Raw genomic sequence first — 25,727 nt, forward strand, 5'->3', positions numbered from 1 at the left:
GTTTGCAGATTGAGATAAAACTACCCTACAGAAATTACAGCTTGGCATTCTGTCTAGAAAATTGTATTATATTACCCTGAATGAAAGTGACTACATGCCCACATCAAAATTTTGGAAAATTGCACTTCTTAGTGTACCACACCAATATTTATATGTTAACTTTCCTTATATTCTCTGGGCTCAGGCAATCTGGAATTGTATTTTAAGACAAATTGCAGGTCACATGATCTGTGATTGGTTGAAATAATTTCTCTAAAAGAAAACTGCAATAAAAGGTCATGTTTTGTACTGTCAGCTGCAACTAGCTTTTCCCTCTCTCAAATGGGGAGGGAGGGAGAGATTCACCACCAGCAAGTTCATAATGATTGCTGCAGCAGATATTTCAGCAATATGAGGTTTTACTGATGACAGAAGGTAAAACAGAATGCATGGCACAATTTAACAAACTTCTGTGTTTTCTATGAGTACTGAAAATTTTAATAAGAGGGATGGTTGGCTAAAAACTAAAGGCAACTGTTAAAAAGGCTGCTGTTTTAATAAAAACAGTGCCATACATCTGTTTATGCAAAACTTACATTGATATGACTGAAATTTTAAGTATGAAAGTTTACATACAGTGTAAACTTTATTATCCTTCATGTGGAAAAAACTTTCTGGAGCAAGTTTATTTGTTAAGAAAATGCCACTTTTGGCATGATGAGCTCTGCCAAATTGTTAATGTTTTAGAACTTAAGTTTCGATAGAAGTGAATGGCCACATGTTGGAAATTGCTGTTACAATTATTTTTTGCTTAAATTAGGAAACATGACACTTGAGACAAATTATTAAATATTACAATTCTTAAGAAAACTAAAAGAGATTTCTGATGCTTAAATTCCCTTAAAAATTTTTGAATAATTTCCCCACATTGCTTTATCCCTGCTTCCCCCCCCCCCCAAAAAAAACCCCTCCTTTAACAGCATATGAAGGCACATTGCTGGAATAAGGAGACAGAAAACAACATCCAAAAAGGATGTCCAAAATTTCTCCTATATTTTTTATTCTTCATATATTAGTTTTATAACACTTCATTAATGCCCTAGATTTTTGGATGAAGAGCCAGTGACATAGTAAAAAAAGGGACATTCCTAAATGAAAGTAGGCTATATTAGCCATTAAAATAATAGTTTATTTTTAGAGGAGTAACATGAGAATCTACCCAGAAATAATATCTTATATTTATGTGTTTATTAGTAAATAAATTTACTAGATTAGACAGTTTTTTTCCTTTTGATTACATTTATCAAAGTGAATTTTTTAACAGATTTTTTTTTCTTTTCATATTAATTTCTACTTATGCCATATTAGTATTATACATTTTGACACTATTTACTGCATTTAGATCTCATCTGGTCCATTACAATGTAGCAAAATAGAGTAACTGAACAAAAAACTTTGTCAAGCTCAAAATATCCTTCAGAAAGGATATTCACCTTTTTGTTAATTTTTATTTTATTAATCCAACACGTGACAGTTTGGAGAACCTATATCCTAAAATAACATGAATACTTGGCCTGAAGAATTAAAACGAAAACTTAAATCCTCACATCCCATCATTCCTAGACTGTACGGGGCACCTAAAGTGCATAAAGAAGAAGTGCCACTTCGTCCGATTGTGGATGGCAGGTCATCCCCAACGTACCTATTGGCTAAGCACCTAGCAAATTTACTTAAAGGAAAAATTAGACAAACGGAGTCCTACTTAAAAAATTCTCAACACTTTGTGGACAAACTAAAAAACATAAAAATTACACAAACAGACATAATGGCCAGCCTAGATGTAGTGTCCTTGTTCACGAATGTACCAGTAGAAGAAATAATGAACATTATCAAAGATATCTTTCCTGCAGATATCACAAAGATGTTCGAGCATTGCCTACAATCAAATTTTTTCAAAGTTAACAAGATATACAAACAGTTAGAAGGCCTAGCCATGGGCAGCCCTCTGTCGCCACCATGTGCAGACCTTTTCATGGAGAAATTTGAAGATGAAATATTCACCAGCATTACTGCTAAACCTTCTATATGATGGAGATATGTGGATGACATCTTCATCATATGGAAAGACAACTTAGAAAGCCTACATATGTTTGTTAACAGAATCAATGCACTCCACAATAAAATAAAATTTACTCTAGAAGTAGAAAATAACGAACAGCTACACTTCTTGGACTTACTAGTAAAAAGACAAGGAAACAGCATCAAACTGTCGATTTACAAAAAACCAACCGACACGGGAAGATATCTACATTACTCTTCTAACCATCATAGGTCACAGAAACACAGCATCATCCACATGCTAAGAAATCGAGCTAGAAAATTTATCTCTGACGAGGAAGAAGTTCAAACAGAACTGTCTCAAATAGCTACAACTCTATCACAAAATGGTTATCCTAGACACATCATCAACAAATTTCTATACATAGATAACCAACAAGAAAGAACAGTCGCCCAGCATATCTCAACAGCAGTCATCCCCTTTATAGGTTCAACTTCAACAAAAATTGCAAGATTGTTAAAGACACATAACATCAGGGTTGTATTTAAACCAACAAATAGCATAAGACAGGTCCTAAGATCCCCTAAAGACAGTGTGCCATTTTATAAATATCCAGGTGTGTATAATATTCCATGCACGTGCGGTCTTTCCTACATCGAACAGACTTCGAGAAGCCTGGAAATAAGACAGAAAGAACATATAGGCGATGTTAATCACAACAGAACGATCACCTCAGGATTGGCACATCACTTTTCAACTCGAACCACACTATAGACTGGAATAACAGCTCCATGCCCTACGTAGACGAGGATTACAGACATCGAGTATTTAAAGAAGCGGCAGTTGTACTATGTATGGGAAGTAACCTAAACAGAAATCAAGGGGCCATTCTGAACGATACCTGGAAAAATCTAATTAACTCCCTCAGTTCAACAGAGCTACAGTACGTAAATAATCATATTACGCGTTTGCATGTAACGCGTGTTCATGATGCTGAGTAGTTATGTCACGCGAACGTGTCACCCTAGCTACCTAACAGGTACTAACGGTTCTTTGTATTTTGAAGCCTTTTTTTGCATTTACCTCTTTTTTGTACTATGCAAGCCTTGAGAAAGCTGGTCAGTTACTAACGAAACCGATAGGCAATTTGTAAGATCTTAAGTACGTTGTAAATATATGGTCTTTGTAACAATAAATCTTTATTTTGTAATACTTTATGACCAAAACATGTACAATTTAAAGAACCTATATCCTATTAGTACCACATGTGGGTTAAAGAGTAGACATTTTCTAAATTTTGATTGTATTTTCTGAAGTGCACTAGAGAAGGAGAAGGAACAGTGCTCAACATAAGTAACGATACTACAGTATGTTACTGAACTTAATAAATATTAAATGTAACAAAATATTTAAAAAGAAAAACATGCTTGATAACATTTCTAAAATAACTGGGCATCTATTTCCTTATCAGGTTTACCTTCCCATTCTGTATTTAATTGAGATGAGACATCTGTGAAAAGAATATCCCAAGTCCACAAAACATCATCCTATAGGAAAAGAACAACTCTTAACATATAAATACATATGGTTACAATGTTTAAAAAAACCAGTTATATATATATGCAAACAGTAGTAAACATACAATTTCATTTTTTTACAAGAGGTGACAACCATAGTTGATAGAGGACATGCATATATGATAAGCATCTCCTCTATAATTTGCACAGATTTTTACTAGCATACTACACGGCAACCTAATACTGGAATGGAGGGGGGGGGGGGAATTATCCATTCGAAGTTTGGATATAGGAATGACTGATATAAGCCAGTAATTGCTTATGGGAAAGTGATTTCTTTGAAGAGATGAGACCAGCAGTGTACCATAGGGGTTCTGTTCTAGATTGCTGTTTTTTTTAATTTATATACTGATGATACAGGTCATAGTTATGCTAATACAGATAGAGTAATACTGGAGAGCTCTGATGCAATGTTGCTACAAGAGAATTTGAGCAGGCTAATGTTATGAAGATGAATAAGGATACCAGCTCATCAAATGAAGTAGAGAAATGGACTATACTACCATCAGCAAAGCAATGGACAGGATTTGTGGTCAATGAGAGAATATCACTTATGCACAAGAGGAAGAGAGTGGGCATAAGTACAGAGCTCTGAGGTCCTTGTGTTGGTAAGAACATCTGAAGAAAGAAAGATACCCATCCATCATGACATATAATGAATGCGCAAACTCATTTTTAGATAGGTATTATGGGAGATGGTTTGCTGTGATCATCTATGCAGAAACTGGGGTGTACATTATCTTTGGATGATTGATACAATGGTACCATCTAGCAGAAGTTGCATCCAGCAGTCCAAACAAGGAATCAGAAAGTTCTACTTCCATTTGAACATGAGACTAATTTGCTGCATTTTAACCTTCCAAAATCAGATTTGTATTTATTGATTTTTTTGGCAGAGCTGGAATTTTGGTCTCAAGCTAATTGTGATATGCTGATTTTTATTTATTTATTTTGACTGCCTCAGCCCACTTCTATGAGAGCTAAAGCTTGGCTAGAAGTTAGAGATTTTAAGTGGAATGATGGATGCAAGCCTTCATTCCAGTTAGAATTTATTCATAAAGATGTTTGGGTCAGGAGAACATAAACAGTAATAAGATAGAGAAAAGGATGAACAGAAATAATGGAAGCCATTTTAATGTCAAAGAACATGAGACTTACTTTGGTTTGGTGAACGACATTCTGAAGTAAAGAAATATTAGACAATATTATGGTTATTGTATGAGTTAACAGGAAAAGAAATGGAAGCAGCAGCTTATCTGGCAAGAGAACTGGTTGAGAAAAGGTCAGAGGTATGACTGCAATAGAGAAAAGGATCATCTGATATTCTGGGTGGAACACTGACCGTTCGTGTTAAATTTCAAGGAAGATCACCTTATTGTTTAGGTATATGGATTACAGAAAATGAACTTTAGAGACAGATAACCAAATAGATCAAGGTGATTATTTGAACTTGGAGAGTAACAAAGACAAATAATGCTAGGTGGAACTGTTATGAACAGTTCCACCTTCATTATTTGTAATGTAAGAACCATTAATTTTGTCCAGAATCTAATAAATGCTATATATTATTATTATTGAGAGAGACCTTCAGGGACTCATCAAGGGAGGCCATATACTACACGGACCAGCTATCATACTAATTCTTGAATTCATTCACACTGCTTGCACACACAACATCCAATGGCAATCCACTCCAATCATGCACCCGCCCCCTCTATGAGAGAAAAATCTAGTCTTCAACCCCTTCTTAATGGCATTCATTCTCAGCTTTCAAAGATGTCCTCTTGTTCTTTCCCCCATCCTCCATCTCCATATAATGAAAAATTCCATCATTTGAAATCCTGTATGACCCTTTCAGAAATTTGTATATCTCAATCATATCATCCTTTTTTCTCCTGTTTGCTGGTGTCTGCAGTCTACAAATTCTCAATCTGTCTTCATAATCAATATTCCACAATCTTTATATCATTTTTAGCACTCTTCTTTGCACTCTCTCTCCACTGTATCAGAATCATTTTTAATATATTTGCATAATAGTCCAAGTGAGGTCTTATCAAGGGCTTGTAAAGAGGCAAAATGACATCCTTATCTTTACATGTTGAAGTTCGTTTCAGCATTGCAATTATCTTTTGAGTTTTATTTGCAATCTTTGCTACATGGCCCCTGAACTTCAACTTGCTATCTACTAACACTTCAATAACCCTAGCCTGATCCGTTTCTTTTAGCATAATCCCACCAATAGCATAAAAGCATAATATGACATTGGATATCTAATCATACCCAAGTGCATGACTTTACAATTACTGACATCCTTCCCATGCCCACAATTCCAGCCTATTCAAATCATTCTGCAAGTACTACGTTTCAGTAGAATTCCTGATTAACCTATCTATCTTTGCATCATCAGCAAATAGTTGTATGTCACCTGTCAAATTCTTCCCAGTGTCGTCAATATACAGATTGAATAACAGTGCACAAGGACTGATCCTTGTGGTACACCACTGGTTACCTTAAATTCTGCAGACTCACATCCCCCCCCCCCCATATACCACTTTTCGATATCTGTCAGTCAGCCATCTTATCCACACTAATATTTTATAATCCAAACCCACATTCTCCAATTTATGCAACAGTCTACTATGCTGTATTCTGTCAAAGCCTTAGTTCAATGATAACATTGTCTAGTTCAATGATAACATTGTTATAGAATGTGAGCAAGTTGCTAAAACATGACCTTCCCTTAGTAAACCCATGTCATTGCAAAGTAGAGATTCAATGTCAATCCATTTCTGAATGCGAGCCCTAGCCAATTTTCCACTCCTGAGATACTGTCTGGTCAATAGTTGTATACATCGGTCCTTGTGCAATATTATAATCATACATTCTTTCCATTTCTGTGGAATCTTCCCTGTTCTGAAACTCAAATTATATAGCCTAGTCAAAGGAACAGCCAGTTCAGATGAACACTCTTTTAGCACCTGTGCCGATATCCCATCAGTCGTTATTGCTGAATTCTTATTCAGTTTGTGCAACTGCTCTAATACCTCATCCTCACACATCTGAGTTTCTTCAGTGAAGAGGTAGCAGTGAGCTCAATGTTGCATACACCAGATTGATAGTTTTTAACAAAATGGACATTCATTAGTTAAACAACCTCTTCTGCATCTGTCACCCTCACACCATCTACATTCAGAAGAGTTATTCTTTCATAGTCATTCTTTCTTTTACTTGCAGCATATTGATAGAATTCTTGTGGGTTGTCTTTAGCATGCAGAGCCAGTTTCTTTTTATATTCAAACTTTGCTTTCCGTACAACAGTTGCAACTCTTCTAGCTTGCTGCTTATAATTTTCATAACGAACATCATCCTTATGCACGTGGTATTCCTTCCACATCATCCTTTTGTCACAATTCTCTTCTTAATAAGATTACACATCAATTTGACTCTTGCCCCTATTTATTCTTAAAACTGTTGGGACACATTCTGATATTGCATCATTTAAGTATTTTTGAAACACTTCCCATGCACTGTCGATTTTCATCCAGCAAGCGATACTAGTCTGCTGAACTCATTATACTCGTCAGTTGGTCATAATTTCCTGCTTTGTATTTTAGCATGTAACCTTTTCTGAATGGAATATTCATAAACTTGGTCATTTCCCAAGTGAGTACCGCATCATGATCATCGTCACCAACTGGAGGCAGAATAGTTATGTCTTTAACTGAAACACATTCTGACACTATAATCAAATCTGACACTCTCTGACCTTAAGTTCCTTCTGTCATATGCTGCTTGAGGAAGTTGTCCCGCAACAGCTCAATAAATTCAGTTTCATTCTTCTCATGAGATTTTAATGCTACCCAATCAATATTTGGATAATTAAAGTTTTGCTCTATTTGGTTGTGCATTCCTTCATCACTAGCAACTGATCCAGCAGATATGTAACAACACCGAACTATGTAATTGATCTTGTTAGATTCTGCCACACACCAGATGGTTTCAAAGTTACTGCCACATGAAATACTGTTACTAGTTCTATAATCATAATTCTCAACATTAACTGGATTTAAGTCATCTGATATCATTAGCAGCATGCCCCCCTCCTCTCCTGTCTATCTTCCTTAAAATACTGTATCCTTTACACTTGATACCAATTAGTATGTCTGATTCTTATAGCCAGATCTCATTAATGCCTACAATCTGAAGTTCCAACATATTGAACAAGGCAACAAACTCTATCTCTTTGTTTCTGATACTCCTAGCATTCGTATATAGACATAATAAGCCACCTGCATGTTTTTTTGTATACTCTTGTCTGTAATCTGCATGACACAGTTGGACAACTTGCAGATCTCTGTTCTTCTCTAGTGCCTTATACATGTAGCCATCTTTGCACTTTTGATGGGTCTGAACTGTACGAACACAAAGTCAAAATCTCCTCGTGATCATTTCTATAATAATGCCCATTCTCATAGGCCGTCCCTCTTATACAAATCTAATCTTCCCTCAAACTCACTCCACACATCCATTCCTTCTATACAGCCTATGTATTGAATCATTTGCCATCTTAGCCCTTCTTCTTAATTTATTTTTATCACATCGAAGTAATATACTTACTATTTTCACTTTCTCACTCTCACCTCTTCCAACAACCCTTTCATGTCCTCTCTCATATCACTAGTTAAGTCATTAATGCATACTACAATTATGATCTTGTTTACTTTTCTTTTCTGTTTTTGAATTGCATGTGCTATATTTTTAATTTTAGCTCCTGGAAAACTTTACATTATAACCCACTCATGAACAGCATGTTTTATGATAGAGTCGACATACCAAATAACATCCTTCTTTTTACTTACCTGATTTTCGATTATTGACTTACCTGATTCCATGCTTTGTTGTTTCTTATTTTGCTGCTTAATTTTCTTTTCTCCCTATGTTTATTCAAATGCGTCTCGACTTTCTTTAATTTCCACATCGCTTCTCTGATAATCTGCTTTAATTTCACCATTTTGGAGGTTAATCCATTTTCAACAACCTCCTCAATATCTTTAATAACCATTTAGCAGGGCATGTCTTCTGGTTGTCGACTTTGCTGCTATTCCTAGCATTATTTTTCTTTTGCGTTTTTGACACCATTTTGAACTGTATTTATTCTAGCAATATCTTAACAAAAAATATGTTATAAAACACTAAATACATTAAGAACACAAAAATCTACACTAATTTTCTAAGGGGAAAAACTCAATAAAACAGATAAAAACCACCACTTTTACAAGAACTCTCAATTCATCAACAATGTAGCCTCAAATCCATATCCAGGTTCACTAACTTTTCATTAAATATATATCATAGAATTATTCACTAACTTTGAATAATTCTATGAATTCATCTATTTTTAATGTAACAAATAAATTAAAAGTTCTGTAAAGTTTCTTTCTGGCTATGCTTTGCATTGTTTATGTTATGCAAATTCTAGTAATAAAAGCATGAAAATAAAGTTAAAAAACTTATAACTATCCTTGCTGTGTATGATGAAAACTAATAAGTTACACTGCATTCAGTTATATTCTTCTGTTACAATGATTGTCAATAGTCACTGATAGTATTTCTTCATTCCTATTAATGAAACTTAACATACAAATTCTGTAAATGTGCATTTCTCTTGATGTGAAAATATTAGTTGTGTTACTTTCCAAATTACATTGAATACCAAATTAATTTATCATCATGGGTATAAAGCTGAGAAGAAACATTTCTGCTTATATAGATGTCAGTCTCAGTCCACCTAAACTGACACTGTGGTTTCACAACCACAAAACTAATCCAAAAAATGGTCAAGTCACTGACTTTTAAATGGTCAGGCTTCAAATCATCAGAATGACTTCAAATAAACTTGAAGTGAAAAAGAAATTTCATCACACTGCTAATAAACGTATCTAGTCTGCCTTACTAAAAAGTTCTCCCTGTTATCTGTGATACCCAGCTGTCATGATGTCATTCTTGCAATCACAAAAAATAGAATACAGTGTATGCTCTACTGTATCATGATATGAACAGCTGGTGGACATGGGATAATATATTAACAGAGAGAGAGATGTAAAATAATTGGAATGGATAGAAAAAGAAAAGAGTGAGTTGTGAATAATTCCCTTTAATAAATAAATACATAAGGAATGAATAGTTGTTCTTTGTGGATTCCATATTATTCAAGTTCCTAGTGAGAAGTTAATGTAACTTCACTGTTGTAATTTTCGGTTTTTGAGTGAATATTAGATGGAAAGCTATTCTCTGTTACATACAAAAATAGCATTAAAGATCCAGCATTATTTCAAAGCCGAATGTTTGTAGTTTGGAAGTTTCGTAAACGTTTCACTGGCCTGACAGCTGTTTCAAACTGGTTGATTCTCTTCAGGGACCAGAAAGAAACTTCATCATCAATTTTCTGACATGTACTATCGTGATGGGGTGTACAGGATATTATGATAGTATTACACAAAGAACTTACATCATTACTAACTTCATATACAATTTTCCTCCAAATCAATTTGTTATCTGTCAAGAACTCCAATATTATCAGATCTTTTTGTCTTCTAAGGCAGTGCTTCCCAAACTTATGGATGTAAAGGCCCCTTTGGAAAAATTAAAATATTTCACGCCCCCCTCCAATCGAAAAAAAAAATCGTAATACAAACATATATTATTATAATATTTATTGTATTTATATTCAATGCAAAACATACACAGTGAATATTGCAAAAATCAAATGCAAATATTACATTTTTAGCATTTTACATACACACTTGACATGGCACACTTAGTCTTAAAACACTTTAAATTTGTTTTCATTATTTCACGGCCCCCCTCAACAAAACTAATGGCCCCCAAGGGGACCGCGACCGACAGTTTGGGAAGCGCTGTTCTAAGGCACTCTTTACTGTATCAATCCACCTATATCTTGGTCTTCCTCTGGGTCTTTTTTTTGCCAACCTGGCAGAGAATACTTGTTTTGCTAATCTTTCCTCTCCCATTCTGTTTAAGTGACCATGCCACCTAAGATTAGCTAAGGTGGTATGATCTCTCTCTCTCATTCAGTGGTAAAGAAATCAAATGTTAGAGAAATATATTTTTTGTAAGTAAACTCTTTGTCAGTGCATAAAAGTAATTACTAAGGTTTCTGCCTGGTCTCTGAAGAGAACCAACCAGTTCAAAACAGCTGCCAGGCCAGTGAAACCTTAAAAAAATACACTAATAAAAGATGAACATACGGGCACTTGGGTAGCAGTCATATTCCTTTAGATAGTGCAAGCTAAGGCAACTCTGATGCCAAGGATTGTATTCTTGTAAGTTCTCAGGTCAAATTTTACGAAACTTTCATAAGTTTCTACAAACATTCGGCTATGAAATAATGCTGGATCTTTAATATCCACTTTTATATGTAATTTTACATTGCCAAAATGAAACTGTATGGCTCTTTCTTTAGTAATTGCTATTCTCTGTGTTAGTGGAACTGACATTTGTCAGTGTCAGTTCCAATAAAACATAGGAACATTCCAATAGTTGTTTTCTTTTTCAGTGCTAGATAGCTGGAACCTATGAAGTAAACTGTTAATCTTTCTACTAACTGTTTTAAATAGAAACTGAATATGCTCAAAGACAGGCATATTATTATTATTATTATTCGTGACACCTCCAAGGAGTCCGAAAACTCATCGCGAGAGAACACCTACTGTACAACTCTCTGTCTCCACTACTACACAGAACCTCTACAACCAATCACCTGCATCAACGCCATCTGCTGCCCACCACCACCACCAAAGCTAGTATTTTTTGTCTGTAAATTGCATGTGTTCTGAAGGACCAATTTGTCTGTATGCGGGATGAAAAACCTGAGTTTCCGGGAAGAAAAAACCCTGCTACCTCCATATGAGATTGGCTAACTTACCTTCAATTGAAAAAGTCCATATAAAGATTCCTCCCGTCATGACAAGAATCGAACTTAGGCCTTTTCTAATCGAAAGGTGCAACATACCGTCATTCTTCCAATTGTGCTACGGAGGCACTTATATTCTTCTTCTTTCTCATTGATCAGATGATGGGTTGTCTCCTATGAAACAATCTTTGCCATCTGGCTCTATCTCTGGCCATTTCTACCATCTCTCTGAAGCTCAATAATAGTGACCTTTCCCTCAAAGACCGTAGCCAAGTTCTTTTTCGTCTGTCTCTTGATAGTCTTCCTCCAATGATTCCATTCAAGACTCTATCTCTATTTGGTAATCTCTAAGAGGATATTTTCTAGAGGTGTCCAAACCACTTTAATTGCTATTTAAGAATTACAGGTATGATATCTTCTCTATAGTTTAATTTGTGTTTGACTTTCTCGTGTTTCAAGGCATATATTATGAGCTTTTAATGGCCATATGGCGCTCCAGAAATACAACTTAAATTTACTAGCCACACAAAAGTTTCATTCATTCAAGATATCAGTTTGTTTTATATAAATATTATTATAGCTGATATTTAACAAAAAAAATGTTATTATCAATGACAAAAATAAAGTAATATATTCTTTATTTCTTACTACACATTATGCATAACTATGCAGAAATATTCTTTCTTTTAATGTGGGTTTAAAACATATGCAACAACACAGCTCATTTACATAAAAGCTTCATGGCTTCCAGCGTGTCTTTTCTTGATTGCAAAATACCACCTAACAACTGACTTATCTGGAACAAAATCTTGCAGAGAAGGATAATTCATACATATCATCAATAAGTCATGCAAGGTTGAGGGATTCATTGATAATCTCAACTTCCTTTTTATTAGATTCATTTGACTAAAACCTTATTCACATGATGACTTGCTGGAATAATGGCTATAATTTCAAGCAGTTTTGAGAGAAATGGAAACCTATCATTATTCATTGTACTTTCAAAAAGGTCTTGTATGTTTAAATGATTCCCTAAAACCTTTCTTTTAGGCTTACATGGTGATCTGAGTACCTTTTTGAAAATTATGGACACAACTACCGTGTTTGAGTAAAACTTTAGTTTAATATAATGCAGATAATGCATTATATGCATGGATTCCCTAAAACTTTGAACTCACCAAATTTATTGGAATGTTTCTTCATTTTCTTCTTTCCCCAAATCTTCCAGATCTTCAGGCAGGTAAATGTATCAAATACTGAGACAGCTTTGGGCAATTTTTGATTCATTTTCACTAAATCTTTTTATCAATAACATCATTCCTTCATTTCTTAGTAATTTTCATTCAACATTCGAATAGCTTTCTGCATGCATTATCTGAATACCATTATATACTTCTACACTAAAATTTTCTCTCGAGTTGTGGAGCCTCTTTCAAGACATCCAAGATACTATTCACATGGTATTTTGTTTGACCTATTAGTAAGTTTTCTCTTTGAAAATTCAGTAACAGTTATCTGAATAACTTAAAATCTAAGAAATTATGGATTCTTCTTGCAAGGCAGCATGTCTTCATTTTCTTTAACAGGTCTTTTAATATTACAGCATCATTCCATTGCCTATTTTCCAAATGCATTACCATTGCAGAGTAAAGTGCAGTCAGTGCTCGAACTCTATAATAATAATTATTATTTTTTTATATCTGATCCACACATGAAAGGCCATTCCTCTCCTCCAAAAATTTGATTTTGGAGGAGAGGAGAGGAATAATAGTGACCAATTCAGCAGAGTACTGTCCATAAAAGCATCTGTAGAAGAAGCATAATGCAGAAACTGAATGTCTGTGAGAGAGAGAGAGAGAGTGTGATTGAAGTGGTTATGTTAGAGATGGATCATTCATTAGCTGGATTGTCTATCCTCTTCTGGATAGAGTCAAGAAATCTCAGATGATTTTGGTGCACTACCCCAAATATGGGAGCAATATTCCATGGCTGGGCAGATTTGGACTTTGTATACAGTTAACAGCTGTGAAGGATTGAAGTAGTGTCTTTTGCAAAAAAGTACACCAAGTTTTTTGGTGGCTGTACAAGCTATAGTTGAAATGTGGTTGTGACAAGATTGGAGGTGCAGGTCAGTCCAAGAAGAGAAAACTGATCATGTTTGGATATCTCAGTATTACTGAAGGTAAGGGGGAGGGATGTGAGCTTTTTCTTGAGAGAGAGAGATCAGACAGAACTGAGTTTTAATATTCTCCTCCAGTCCATCTTGAAACTCACTGATCCTTGAAGTTTACAAGGTTGTCCTTCCCCCACTGGAATATAGCTAGGAGATCTGAGGTTCAGGTCACTTGTCATGGTAGATCTTAAGGATTCTAATACTTGAGCACTACTTCTGTTGACACTTTCTCTCTGCATGTAACTTTATGACTAATTTTATTGATGGTTACTGCATTTACTTTTGTCATCATACTGTTTTTCATTATTGTTATGTGTTTTATATTGCTTATTGTGTGATGTAAAGTCAAGCCTGATTTTCTTTTCTCATGTGTATAATGATGTTTGATTCATGATTTCTGGTGATGATTGTCACATGGTTCTATTGATTTCTTAGTTACTGGAGGGAAGTAACTTTTAAAAACTAATTAAATCATACACCAAATGCTATACAGAATGAAAAGCATTTGGTATATGATTTCTAGCAATGCTAGTCAAGTGGTTCTGTGGATTTCTTGTTATCACTGAGAGAGAGAGAGAGAAAGAGAAGCAGCTTTTATAAACTTACACCACTTAGTTCTATACATAGCCAACTGTAGATGGAGTCAAAAGAAAGAGAATTTATTTCATTCTTCTCTGAAATACTGAGAACCAGGTTTTAATTGTCACATGAAATGCTTTATTTTCCCTAAACCTGATACCAATTTAATGTTCAAATCAGCTGCATGCAAAATCAGGCATACACACTAGGGACACTCCTTTTATTGGATTAGCCAAGTTAAATGGCAATCATTTGAAGGGATGGCCACAACCATATTTGGTGTACTACCCCAAATATGGAAGCAATATTCCATGGCTGGGCAGATTTGGACTTTGTATAGAGTTAGCAGCTGTGAAGGAGTGAAGTAGTGTCTTTTGCAAAAAAAAAGCACACCTTGTGACAGGAAAAATCAGAGGTGCAGGTCAGTCCAAGTATCTGAACTTGTTTGGATATCTCAGGACATGAACTCTTTCTTGTGAAAGATAAAATAGGACTGAGTTTTGGTTGAATTGAAGTTTACAAGATTGTCCTTGCTCCACTAGGATATAGATAGGAGATCTGAATTCAGGCCATTGGTCATGGTAGATCTTGCAGATTCTAATACTTGAGCACTACAAGGCTTGTCATTCGACAAACCTTGTTTGTATTCAGTTTATTGAGGATTCTTTGGATTTATATTTATCAGGAGACTATGGGTGACATGAAGGGAGCCATTCTTGGTAGTGTGGAGGGAACTTTACCCAGGTCATCAGTGCAGGAATTTGAGAAGAGTGATGCCAGTAAGTTGGCTTTCTCTTTAAATAAGGTAACCTATAGATACATCCGGTTGTGAGAGTGGTGGAAACCTGGGTGGGCAGAAGTTGCACCCAGTAGCCTTGGGAAGGGACCAGAAGAAGCAACTGTGATTTGGGCAGGAGGCGAGTCTAAATCAGAGTTTAAATTAGGTTGTAACATTAAATTTTTAACATGGCTGCTACTTTTCCCAATTCTTTCCATCTTTTATGGTGAATTCTGGTGAAAGGTATATAATTTTTTTTACTACTGTCTCAATGTCAGAAACAAAGGGAACATCTTTAAGAGAATTTAAAATAGCCAGAATCAAATTATGTGCAATACAATGTACCAATATAAGATCTTGCACATCTCTCCTTAATTTTGTCACTAGCCCATTTTTTTTTTCTAGCATTTTTGTGCTCCATCTGTTCCAATGTCTACTAATTACCAGTCTTCCGTGCAAAAAAACCTTATTAATTTCACTCTTTAAATATATCAAAGCACCTGGAAGCTGTTGAGTTTTGAAGAGGAATTATAGAAACAAATGTCTCTTTCAATTTCTGATTTTTATCTATGTATCCTGGCTGAGTGGTTAGCATATCCACTCCACTCTCCAGCCAAAAGGCTGGAGGTTTGAATCCTGCCATGAACATGGATGCTTGTGATTGTCTGTGAAAACACTAGTGGTAGTGGTGGTGGGCAGTGGATGGTATTGGGATAGATGACAATGGTAGTTGCGGTTTGTTGTAGGCAGATTGAGTGGTGGGGTGGAGAGTTGTAGAGTAGGTGCACTCTCTCGATGAGTCCTTGGAATCCCTGGAGGTGTCACATAATAATAATAATAAAGAACAAGTGTTTCTCTTCAATTAAAATATCCGCAAAAGCATTTAAAGGAAGACTCACTCTACTGTAGTCTTTGATTTCCTTAACTTATTCTTATTTAATGATATCAGCAATAAGTGACACAAATTCCTTACACTTATGTTATTCTGGTACTGCTCTCCTGGACCTGTATCTATATCATGCTTATTATTATTATCAAGATTTTGAGATCAGTAAATGGGTTATTGAATCTAGCTATATAATAGGTTGTATTAAAAAGGCACTTAAGATGCCAAAACATTTTAGAATCCATTTTCCTTTGGCAAGCATCTAGAGATGTGTTTTCTGAGTGATTTATGGCCAAATCTATGTTGTAGTATGTTTTGTGAGAATTCGATACTTCATGAAACCTGAATGTCTCCACTTTGAAAGGTCCTTGAAACCATGTAGCAATCTAGAGTTACTGTCAGCAACCCCAGGATATTTTTTACAGGTATCACAAAATGCAATTTTGTCTTTGTAATACAACCAGATGAATTTCTTGAGCCATTTGTCTTGGAAAGCATGTCTCACCTGATTTTACTTTATAGTACAACAGAACTCTTCCCTCTGGTTTTTAAATACTTACTGGTCCCTGCAATTCACCTTCAGTTTTGCATCCTTTCACAAAACTTTAAAGCGTAGTTTGTTTTCTTTCGTTTATTGCTCATAATGAAGGACGAATTTATAAATTTATTTAAATTATTATTATTAAGAGAGCTCCAGGGAGTCAGGAACTCATCGAGGGAGGCCATACTATTCCCCACTAGCTGTCATATCTGTTCTTGAATTCATTCACGCTACTTGCACACACACAGCATCCAATGGCAATCCATTCCAATCATGCATTACTCTATGAGAGAAAAATCTATGATTTCTATGGATGCCCTCAAGTCCTCTCCCTGCCCTCCATAAAATGAATAATTCCATCTACTGAAATTCTGTACAACCCTTTCAGAAATCTGTAAGTCTCAATCATATCACCCCTCTTTCTTCTGTTTGCTAGTGTCAGCAGCATATAAATTCCCAATCTGTCTTTTGTCATAATCTGTATTCCACAATCCTGATGTCATTTTTGACACTCTCTTCTGCATTCTCTCCACTGTATCAGAATCATCATCATGGAAACCAGGAGACCAGACCTGTGCACAATAGTCCAAGTGAAGTCTTTATCAAGGCCTTGTAAAGAGGCAAAATAACTTCCTTATCTTTACATGTCAAGGTTTGTTTCAGCATTGCCATTATTCTCTGAGTTGTATTTACAATTTTTGCTATATGACCCTTGAGCTTCGACTTCCTATCTACTAAAACTCCAAGATCCAAATAATAAAATTCATGAAAACAACAAAGCCGTAGAAATCACTGTGGAACTAGACTTGGTTTCATGTTGCACTCAGTCACATGATGTGGTCTTTGACCTGTCTTTGCAAAATACCTGCATTTTTTGAAAAAATGCAATTATTTTGAAAAGTGTTGTCATTATGTAAATGTTCAAGTATTTAATTACCAAGTTAATTCATGTTGTGAAATGTGAAAATAAGCTTAGGATAATACTATATTAGAATTGTGCACTTAGATATACTACAGTACTTAATTAAATTGTGCCAGTTTAACTTTTGTGTTTATTATTACAGGATTATTTTGTTAATGAAATTATATAGTGAGAAAAGCACAGATATGACAGCTAGTTTTTTTTTTAATAATAGATTATCTATTACATATGCTGGACACGCATGCAAGGTTAATATTGAACTAAATTAATGCACTGATTTGATTATAAAATTTATTTATTGGAAACTAAAACTATAATTTAATTTAAATGAATTCATGATATGAAAAACTTATTTCTTTTGGTTTAAGTGTATGAGATTTACTGTTTTCAAGTATGGCACAATAATGACAACATGTAGCGTGGTGGGTCATTTTTACTGCTTTGTGACTGAAATGAAAACTGGAAGTATGATGTAGAGGAGTGTGCGTGGAGTGAGAAAAACATTGTATGATACAGCTGGGAGAGAAATGAGGGGATTTTTGGAACTTAATAACGGATATTAAGAAGTATTTCATATAGAAAAAAAAGTGTTTAAAAGATAACAATTGTTATGCTATGGCAATGACAACAGAGCAGTTGTTAGGAGGAAAATACAGTAGGTTGAAATTTTAATGACTGTTCATTTTATTAATTAAATAAAGATGATATCTCCTGGTTGGAAATAAATTTCTTTAATAAATTCATTGACAACTGCCCATGATTGCAACTGCCAATAACTTGACAGTGAATAAGATAATGTTTTAAAATAAAAAAAATATGCAAAGAATAATATATTTTGAATGCAATTAGAAGAACTGTGAAAATTCACTCACCATGTGTCTCTGATAATTCACCAGTGATGAGTGAATTTCTGGGGTCCTGCTCGTGACATAGTAAAGTTTATTGGATACAGGTATTCACAAGAATAAAGAATAATAATTTTTATTATTGCAAATATTTCACTTAATAGGACAAGGTTAATACAGTGATGATGGCTAGAAATTAACAGGCCATCAATCAGTGTATCAGCGTGATCACAAGGTGGAGCTAGAACAAAGAATGCTAATCTTATTTACAGAGTTGAGACACATGCAGGTAGTTACAAAATCACATGAGATTAGAATTTAAGCTAAAACTAAAATGATTTGAAATACAAAAATTAACAAAATTTAGATAAATAATTGAATCACACAGCATTATATCAATAAAAAACAAAGGAGGGGGAGTACATATGCTTATCATTGTCATTTTTGAGGATCAAAATAAAAGTGAGTATTGTACCAGAGATACTGTGATCAATGTCCACTCCATGCTGAGCAAGGCCAGATTTTTCCTTTGTCTAAAATACAGGTAAACACCAGGAAGGGGGGGGGAGAGAGAGAGAGAGAGAGAGAGAGAGAGAGAGAGGAGACAGCTTATCTTTCATGGATGGTAACCAGGAGATTTTGCTGACAGGAAATAATGTAGGGACTAAACCGCACCTTTTTTGGATTTTTTCAATTGCTTCCAAGATGCCTGTGATGTATGGCATAAGGACTTGCCATACAGGTTCATGGTTCTTGAGATTAGTCTTGTTATGTGTCCAGGATGCATTTAAATTTCCTTGTGATGAAACAATTCTGTAGTTTAATGCACTGGATGGTGCATTAAACTACAGAATTGGTTGTTGGAGAGATTCGGAATTAGAGCAGATAACATGTGCTTTATTCAGCAAAGATTTGATGATGCCTATTTTTTGAGATGGATAATGGATAGAATCTTGCTGTATGTAGCCACTTTTGAAGATAGGTTTATGGTGACAAAAAATAAAAAACCCAACCCTTCAGCCTACAGACATCATTGGTCAGTTTTGACATTCAGTTCTTATATACCAGTATACCTCTGGCTCACATTCTCCAACTGTTATCAGAAGAGTTCCCTCCAGACATAATTGTACTGTTCAAGTTTGTCATGAACTCAGACTATTTCATTTGCAGAAACCAATTCCATAAACAGATCAAAGGAATCTCTATGGGAAGCCCTTTGTCTCCTGCACTTGCCAATTTCCACTTAGAGCATCTTGAAGACTCTCTGTTCTCTTCAATACAACTTCAGTGTTCTTTTTGGGTATGCTATGTGGATGATGTTTGCCATTTGACCAGATTCAGAAGCATCTCTACTCTCTTTCTTAACCAAAATCAACAACTGATATCCATGCATCAGTTTCGCAATGGAAAAAGGAAAAGGATGGGAAATTAAGCTTATTGGACATCCTCCTTTCCTGTACCCCATCTGGAATACTTACAACATTTGCTCACTGTAAATCTGCCTTCACAGGCTGCTACATACAGCAAGATTCAGCCCATCATCTATTTCTTAAAACAGGAAACTTCAAATCTTTACTCAATAGAGCACATGTTATCTGCTCTAATTCCCAAGCTCTCCAACAAGAACAACACACCACTTAATGCTTCAAACTAGGGAACTGCTTCGCCACAAGGAAATTTAAATGCATCCTGGACACATACCAGCCTAATTCCAAGAAATTTCTAATTCTCTGAGCCTGTACAGCGAGTCCCTATCCCATACATCACAGGCATCTTGGAAGCAACTGAAAAGATCCAAAAAAGGTACAGTTTAGTCCCTTCATTCTTTCCTCTCAGCAAAATTTCATCCTGGTTACTATCAATGAAAGATAAACTGCCCACTCCCTGGTGTTTACCAGGTTCGGCATGAGTGCCTTCACTTGTATTTTAGAAAAACAGGATGTTCTGTTGAAAAACAACCAGAAGAACACTAATCTTATATCAACAACAATAAACCTGAAAAATCTGGCCTTGCTCAGAGGATACTGTAATCAGTATTGTTGTGTCCCTATCTACGATTATTAAATTTTCCTTTTCTCCTTTCAAGTGAATCTCTATATTTTCTTTAATCAAAACTTAACTATGCACGAGATATTACAAAATCCAAATATTTAAGCTTTTTCTCCCCTTAGGGTCCCTAATATTTATATTATACTGCGCCTTTCAGGACATTTAGTTGAAGATATATAATTCGAAAACAAGGAGCAAAATACAAAAATATGTCTGAGCGTTTAACTATTAAACAGTCGTGACCCTCTATCTCGTAACTTAACACATTAATTTCCCGCGTGATTAGGTTTACATTTTTCGAGTGGTGCATTAGGCAGCAATTTCAGACAACTGTATTATTAGTGAACAAAAGTTTATTTAAAATCTCAAACATGGTACGATTCAATTTCTATTATATAAAACACAATTCAATACTAAGAATAAAATTTACAAAATTACACAAGCAAAATACAAGTATTAGGGCAAAATCCTATATGGGAATTTGTGATCATGCCGTCATAACAGACTTTATACATATAAATATACACATATAATCCTGGAACAAATTAACACTTTACTTAACCTTATACTAGTCAGAATGCTCTATATTGCTATAATACCATGGACATTAATGTTTATTTTCAGTTTACCTTATCTAACTTACAAAACAAAACAATACAGGTTAAACTATCCTTTCGCTATACCCATACATACATTTGACTTTAAGACACTCTTATATGAGATACCATGCGCATACATAAATCTCTAGCATATGAATGCTTATCAAATAATATATACTAGTTTACTCTCATTCTACTCTGATTTGTACTAAAGTCCTAGCATATCTTCGACTGTCCAGTAATTAACAATGATTGCAACTATATGCGATTTCAATTGATACAAGATTTTACAGTACCTTTCTAGGACAAACCCTGGTTTTCAAGATCTATCTATACCTTTCGTGCTTGAATTAAGGACACACACACAGGATCTTCTACTAATTAATCTAACTAATAAATTAACTAATAAATAATAAAAAAACTAAATTAATCCCCTTTTTAGAATTTACTTGAATATTTTAATCTCCTTTTTTCAAGTGTCAAACTAGCCTCTCACATACAAATTCTTATCTCTAATCTTCTTTGTCTTACTTAACCTATTTTTTCCATATCTTTTTTTTTTTTTGTAATAAGAATCCTTTTTTTATTATTTAGTTAAACAAACAATTTCTGCTATAATTAATTTTCTTGGATGCAAGCATATTTTCTGTCTTTAAATATTTTGTATTAGCTACTTACATAGGATTTTATATTTTTATTTTCTTGTTACACCATGATAACTGAAATTTTTACATTCTTTGTTATCAGGGTGTAACAGTATCCTCTGGTACAATACTCACCTTTTACACTGGTGCCACTGAGGCAGACATTCCGATTTAAGTTTGACTTAAATCGGGATGACTGCCTATCCACTGCCAAGATTTGGGAGAATCTGATCCTCGTAAATGGCAATGACAAGCAGCAGTGTGCTTCCCCCCCCCCACCTTTATATATATATATATATATAAACGGTATATCATTCAATTATTTATCCATATCTATATTTCCTTAATTTAATTTTTGTATTTCAAATAATTTTAATTTTAGTATTAGCTTTAATAATCTCATTTGATTTTTTTTATCTACCCATATGGTGGCACTCTGGTATGTGGCTCAACTCTGTAAGTAGGAATAATGTCTTTGTTCAAGCTTCACGTTATTATTATGCTGATGCACTGATGATAGCCCATTAATTTCTAGCTGAAATATCTGCAATAACAAAAATTATTATTGTTTATTCTTGTGAATACACATGTCCAATAATTTAAGGCATATATTGAAGATACAGGTATGAGGGTTCATGGACAATTCATCGAGAGGAAAATTTATCGCAGGGAAAATTCATTGAGAGGAAAATTCAACTGGAAAAAATTTGCTGAAAGCGTTATTCGCTAGAAAATTGAAATGATACTGCTTTGATACTGATATATGAAAAGTAAATGCATGCAAGATAAATTTCACAAAATATAGTTTTTATGTATTTATGCATTATTTGTTTAAATTTTAATTAGATTTTCATAATATTTTTATTCTTATACAATGAAAGTAATATATTTTATTGATCAGTGAGTTTCCTAATTTCTGTTTCATCTTAAAAAGTTGTAAATATTTTTTATTGCTTAAATACTACACATTCTACTGATGGAATATTAATATTTACAAAACTGGAATAGGTATAGGAAGAAAGGGCACCATACTTAAGAATATTTATTCTGCAAACCATTCATTATATTTCTGCACACTTATGACATCCATCCAGATGTGATATATAGAGTATAAGGCATCAAGATAGGGGTGGGACTAATGGGCTTCTGCATTTCATGTATACTAATGCCAGGAGTATTAGGAACAAGAAGGAAGAATTTTTGGCCTTGATTGGCTCTTCCTGGCCACAAGTTATTGGCATTAGTGAAACATGGCTGACAGAAGATGACATAGCTAGTGGGATAGAATGTGAGGCGTATAGTGTGTTCAGGAGGGACAGAGAGAATAAAATGGAGGGAGGAGTGTTATTGATGACAGCTGATGAACTGCAGCCAAGGAGAACAGAAGTTGAACTGCAGGATAGAGAAAAGAGCACATTTGAGGCTATTTGGTGTGAGATTGAGACTAGCAGAACAGAATATACAGTTGGGTGCTGCTATAGACCAGGTAATGGAATAGATGGTGGAGAGAGTATGCATAAGCAAATAGATGCAATGAGCATATTATGGGGGATTTCAACTATGGTAATATTGATTGGAAGGAGAAGAGGACAACGGGAGGAAGGAATTGGATTTTATGCAGTTATTAAGGGATAACTACCTGAGACAGCATGTAATGGAATATACTAGGGGTTCGAGAGTGCTTGACCTAGTAATTGCATCTGAGAATTTGACTGTAATGAATATGACCACTTTACCACCAATTGGTAAGAGTGACCATAAGGTTTTGACCTGGAAGGTGGCCAAATGTGTGGAATTTTCAATTAAGAAAGGATACATGTGGAAGTACAGTGCTGGTGAGTATGACAAGCTCAGGAGATTGCTTGGTTCAGCGCCATGGCATGTAAAACTGCAAGGGCTGGATGTTGATAGTGCATGGGAGGTGGTTAAGAAGTGTTTATGGGAGGTAATGGCTAACTGTATACCTAGAGTCCGAATAGTAAATCAAGTAGGGGTTAATAATAAATTTAGTTTAATCCTTTATCCAAGTGTGAGCAAACTAAGTTTGCGCCTGAAAATATCTTCAGGACTGGGGTAAGGTAGTACAACACCGGGCAACTCGTAGCAGAGGTGGACTAAGCTAACATCACTCCTATCTCAGTATCTCCCACAATGCAAAACATATCTCCTTGCAGATATGTATAATGTTATGCATTAAGGGAAGGGCCACTACCCAGACTAGTTTCAACCTTTAGTGAGGTCTCTTCAGTAGGAGCCAGGTCCAGAAGTGGAGATACCAGGCAGACGCAATGGCGAGGTCATCTTTACCTATAGGAGTTGCCAAACGGTCTGCCACCTTTTTATTAAATTACTCTGGATTTAGAGAAAGATGTGAAAGTTTATTTTTCACTTGGTTAGACTATAATAAATTTAGTTTAATCCTTTATCTAAGTGTGAGCAAACCAGGAGCAAACTTTGTTTGCTCACACTTGGATAAAGGATTAAACTAAATTTATTATAGTCTAACCAAGTGAAAAATAAACTTTCAATATCTTTCTCTAAATTCAGAGTAATTTAATAAAAAGGTGGCACACCGTTCGGCAACTCTTAAAGGTCGAAACTAGTCTGGGTAGTGGCCCTTCCCTTAATGCATAACATTATACATATCTGCAAGGAGATTTGTTTTGCATTATGGGAGATACTGAGATAGGAGTGATGTCAGCTTGGTCCACCTTTGCAACGAGCTGCCCGGTGTTGTACTGCCTTACCCCAGTCTTGAAGATATTTTCAGGTGCAAACTTTGTTTGCTCACACTTGGATAAAGGATTAAACTAAATTTATTATAGTCTAACCAAGTGAAAAATAAACTTTCAACAAGTAGGGGTTAAATGGATGAATAACACCATTAAGTTTGAGCTGCCAAAAAAAAAAAACAATTGTGGAGGGAATTTAATTAGCAAGGTGACCTGCCGGCACACGAACGGTATAAAGCGCAGGCCAGAAGGGTAACGAGTGTGGTAAGAAAAGCAAAAGCGGATTATGAAAGGGAATTAGCAATGCAAGCTAAAGAGAATCCCAAACAGTCTTTTCGATATGATGCAAGTAAAAGAAAAAATGTATATGGCAGAATGATTTTAAGGAATGCCAATGGTAGGGAGATAACCAAATAAGTTGATATAGTGGAATTACTGAGCGAGTACTTTGCAAGAGTATATCATCCAGGTGGTGACAGGAATGAATGAACCGATAGCTTATACGGGAATTGCTGCGAATGAAGTGGAGATGAATAGTCTATTACAAAACCTCAATGTCAATACATCTGTGGGATTGGATGGTATACCAGCTGTGTCGTACATGAAGCGGCTAAAGAATTGCCAGTGCCCTTGACCATTTTGTTTAATTTGAGTCTCGGGTCTGGGTTAGTCCCAAGGGGGTGGAAAGAGGGGAAAATAGTTCCACTGCATAAAGGAGGTTCCAAGACTGCTGTTGGAAATTAAAGACTGTTTAGCATATCAGTAATCGTTGTCAAGGTCTTGGAGAAATTAGTCAAGAGAAAAATACAGGATTGGATAGATGAAAATGGGATACCGTATAGGGGACAGTGGTTTTGTGAAGGATAGATCATGCCTCAGTAACTTGCTCACGTTTTATAACACAGTGAAGGGCAATGGGTTTACAGTGATACTGCTTGACCTTGCTAAAGCCTTTGATAGGATACCACATGGAATTCTAATCAGTAAACTGCAGAATATGGGAATGGATATAGGGTTGGTGAGATGGATAGGAGGGTGGTTGAAGAAGAGATATCAGAGGGTAGTTTATTCGGAGTAGAGTCCAAAAGACGGCCTGTGACTAGTGGTGTGCCGCAGGGTTCTGTTCTTGGACCACTACTATTTAATTTGTTCATTAACGATATAGGAAACGATCTGAGAGAAACTGTTCATTTGTTTGCTGATGATGCAAAGTTGGGTAGAGCAATAGTGAGTGCACAGGATGTCAAAATTTTTCAAGATGATTTGGATACTTTGGAGGACTGGGCTAAGGAGAATGGATGTCAATTTAATGTGGCAAAAAGTAAGGTTATGCATTTAGGGTGAAAAGATTAGCAGCAGTATACCACATTGGTGAAACTGTACTCCAGGAGATTGATGAGGCCAGGGATTTGGGAGTGTTGGTGGATAGGG

The 25,727-nt window shown here is 35.3% G+C and overlaps 1 protein-coding gene across 5 annotated transcripts in view; it reads right to left on the reverse strand.

Moving 5' to 3' along the window:
* Positions 1-1,040: 1,040 nt before the first annotated feature.
* The window catches only part of IFT43 (intraflagellar transport 43), a 263,776-nt gene continuing 239,089 nt past the window's right edge, over positions 1,041-25,727 (reverse strand). For 4 of the 5 annotated variants that reach the window (XM_090399053.1, XM_090399051.1, XM_090399050.1 and 1 more), the window contains one exon: positions 1,041-3,585. In XM_090399053.1, coding sequence (XP_090255179.1) covers positions 3,478-3,585 — 108 coding nt within the window. In that variant the 3' untranslated portion in view covers positions 1,041-3,477. The remainder of the gene's footprint in view (positions 3,586-25,727) is intronic. The other variant, XM_090399052.1, reaches the window with a different exon arrangement.

This window comes from Typopeltis vanoorti, chromosome 10, assembly GCF_054136105.1.
Source record: "Typopeltis vanoorti isolate ZY-2024b chromosome 10, IOZ_Tvanoo_1.0, whole genome shotgun sequence".
Classification (NCBI taxonomy): domain Eukaryota; kingdom Metazoa; phylum Arthropoda; class Arachnida; order Uropygi; family Thelyphonidae; genus Typopeltis; species Typopeltis vanoorti.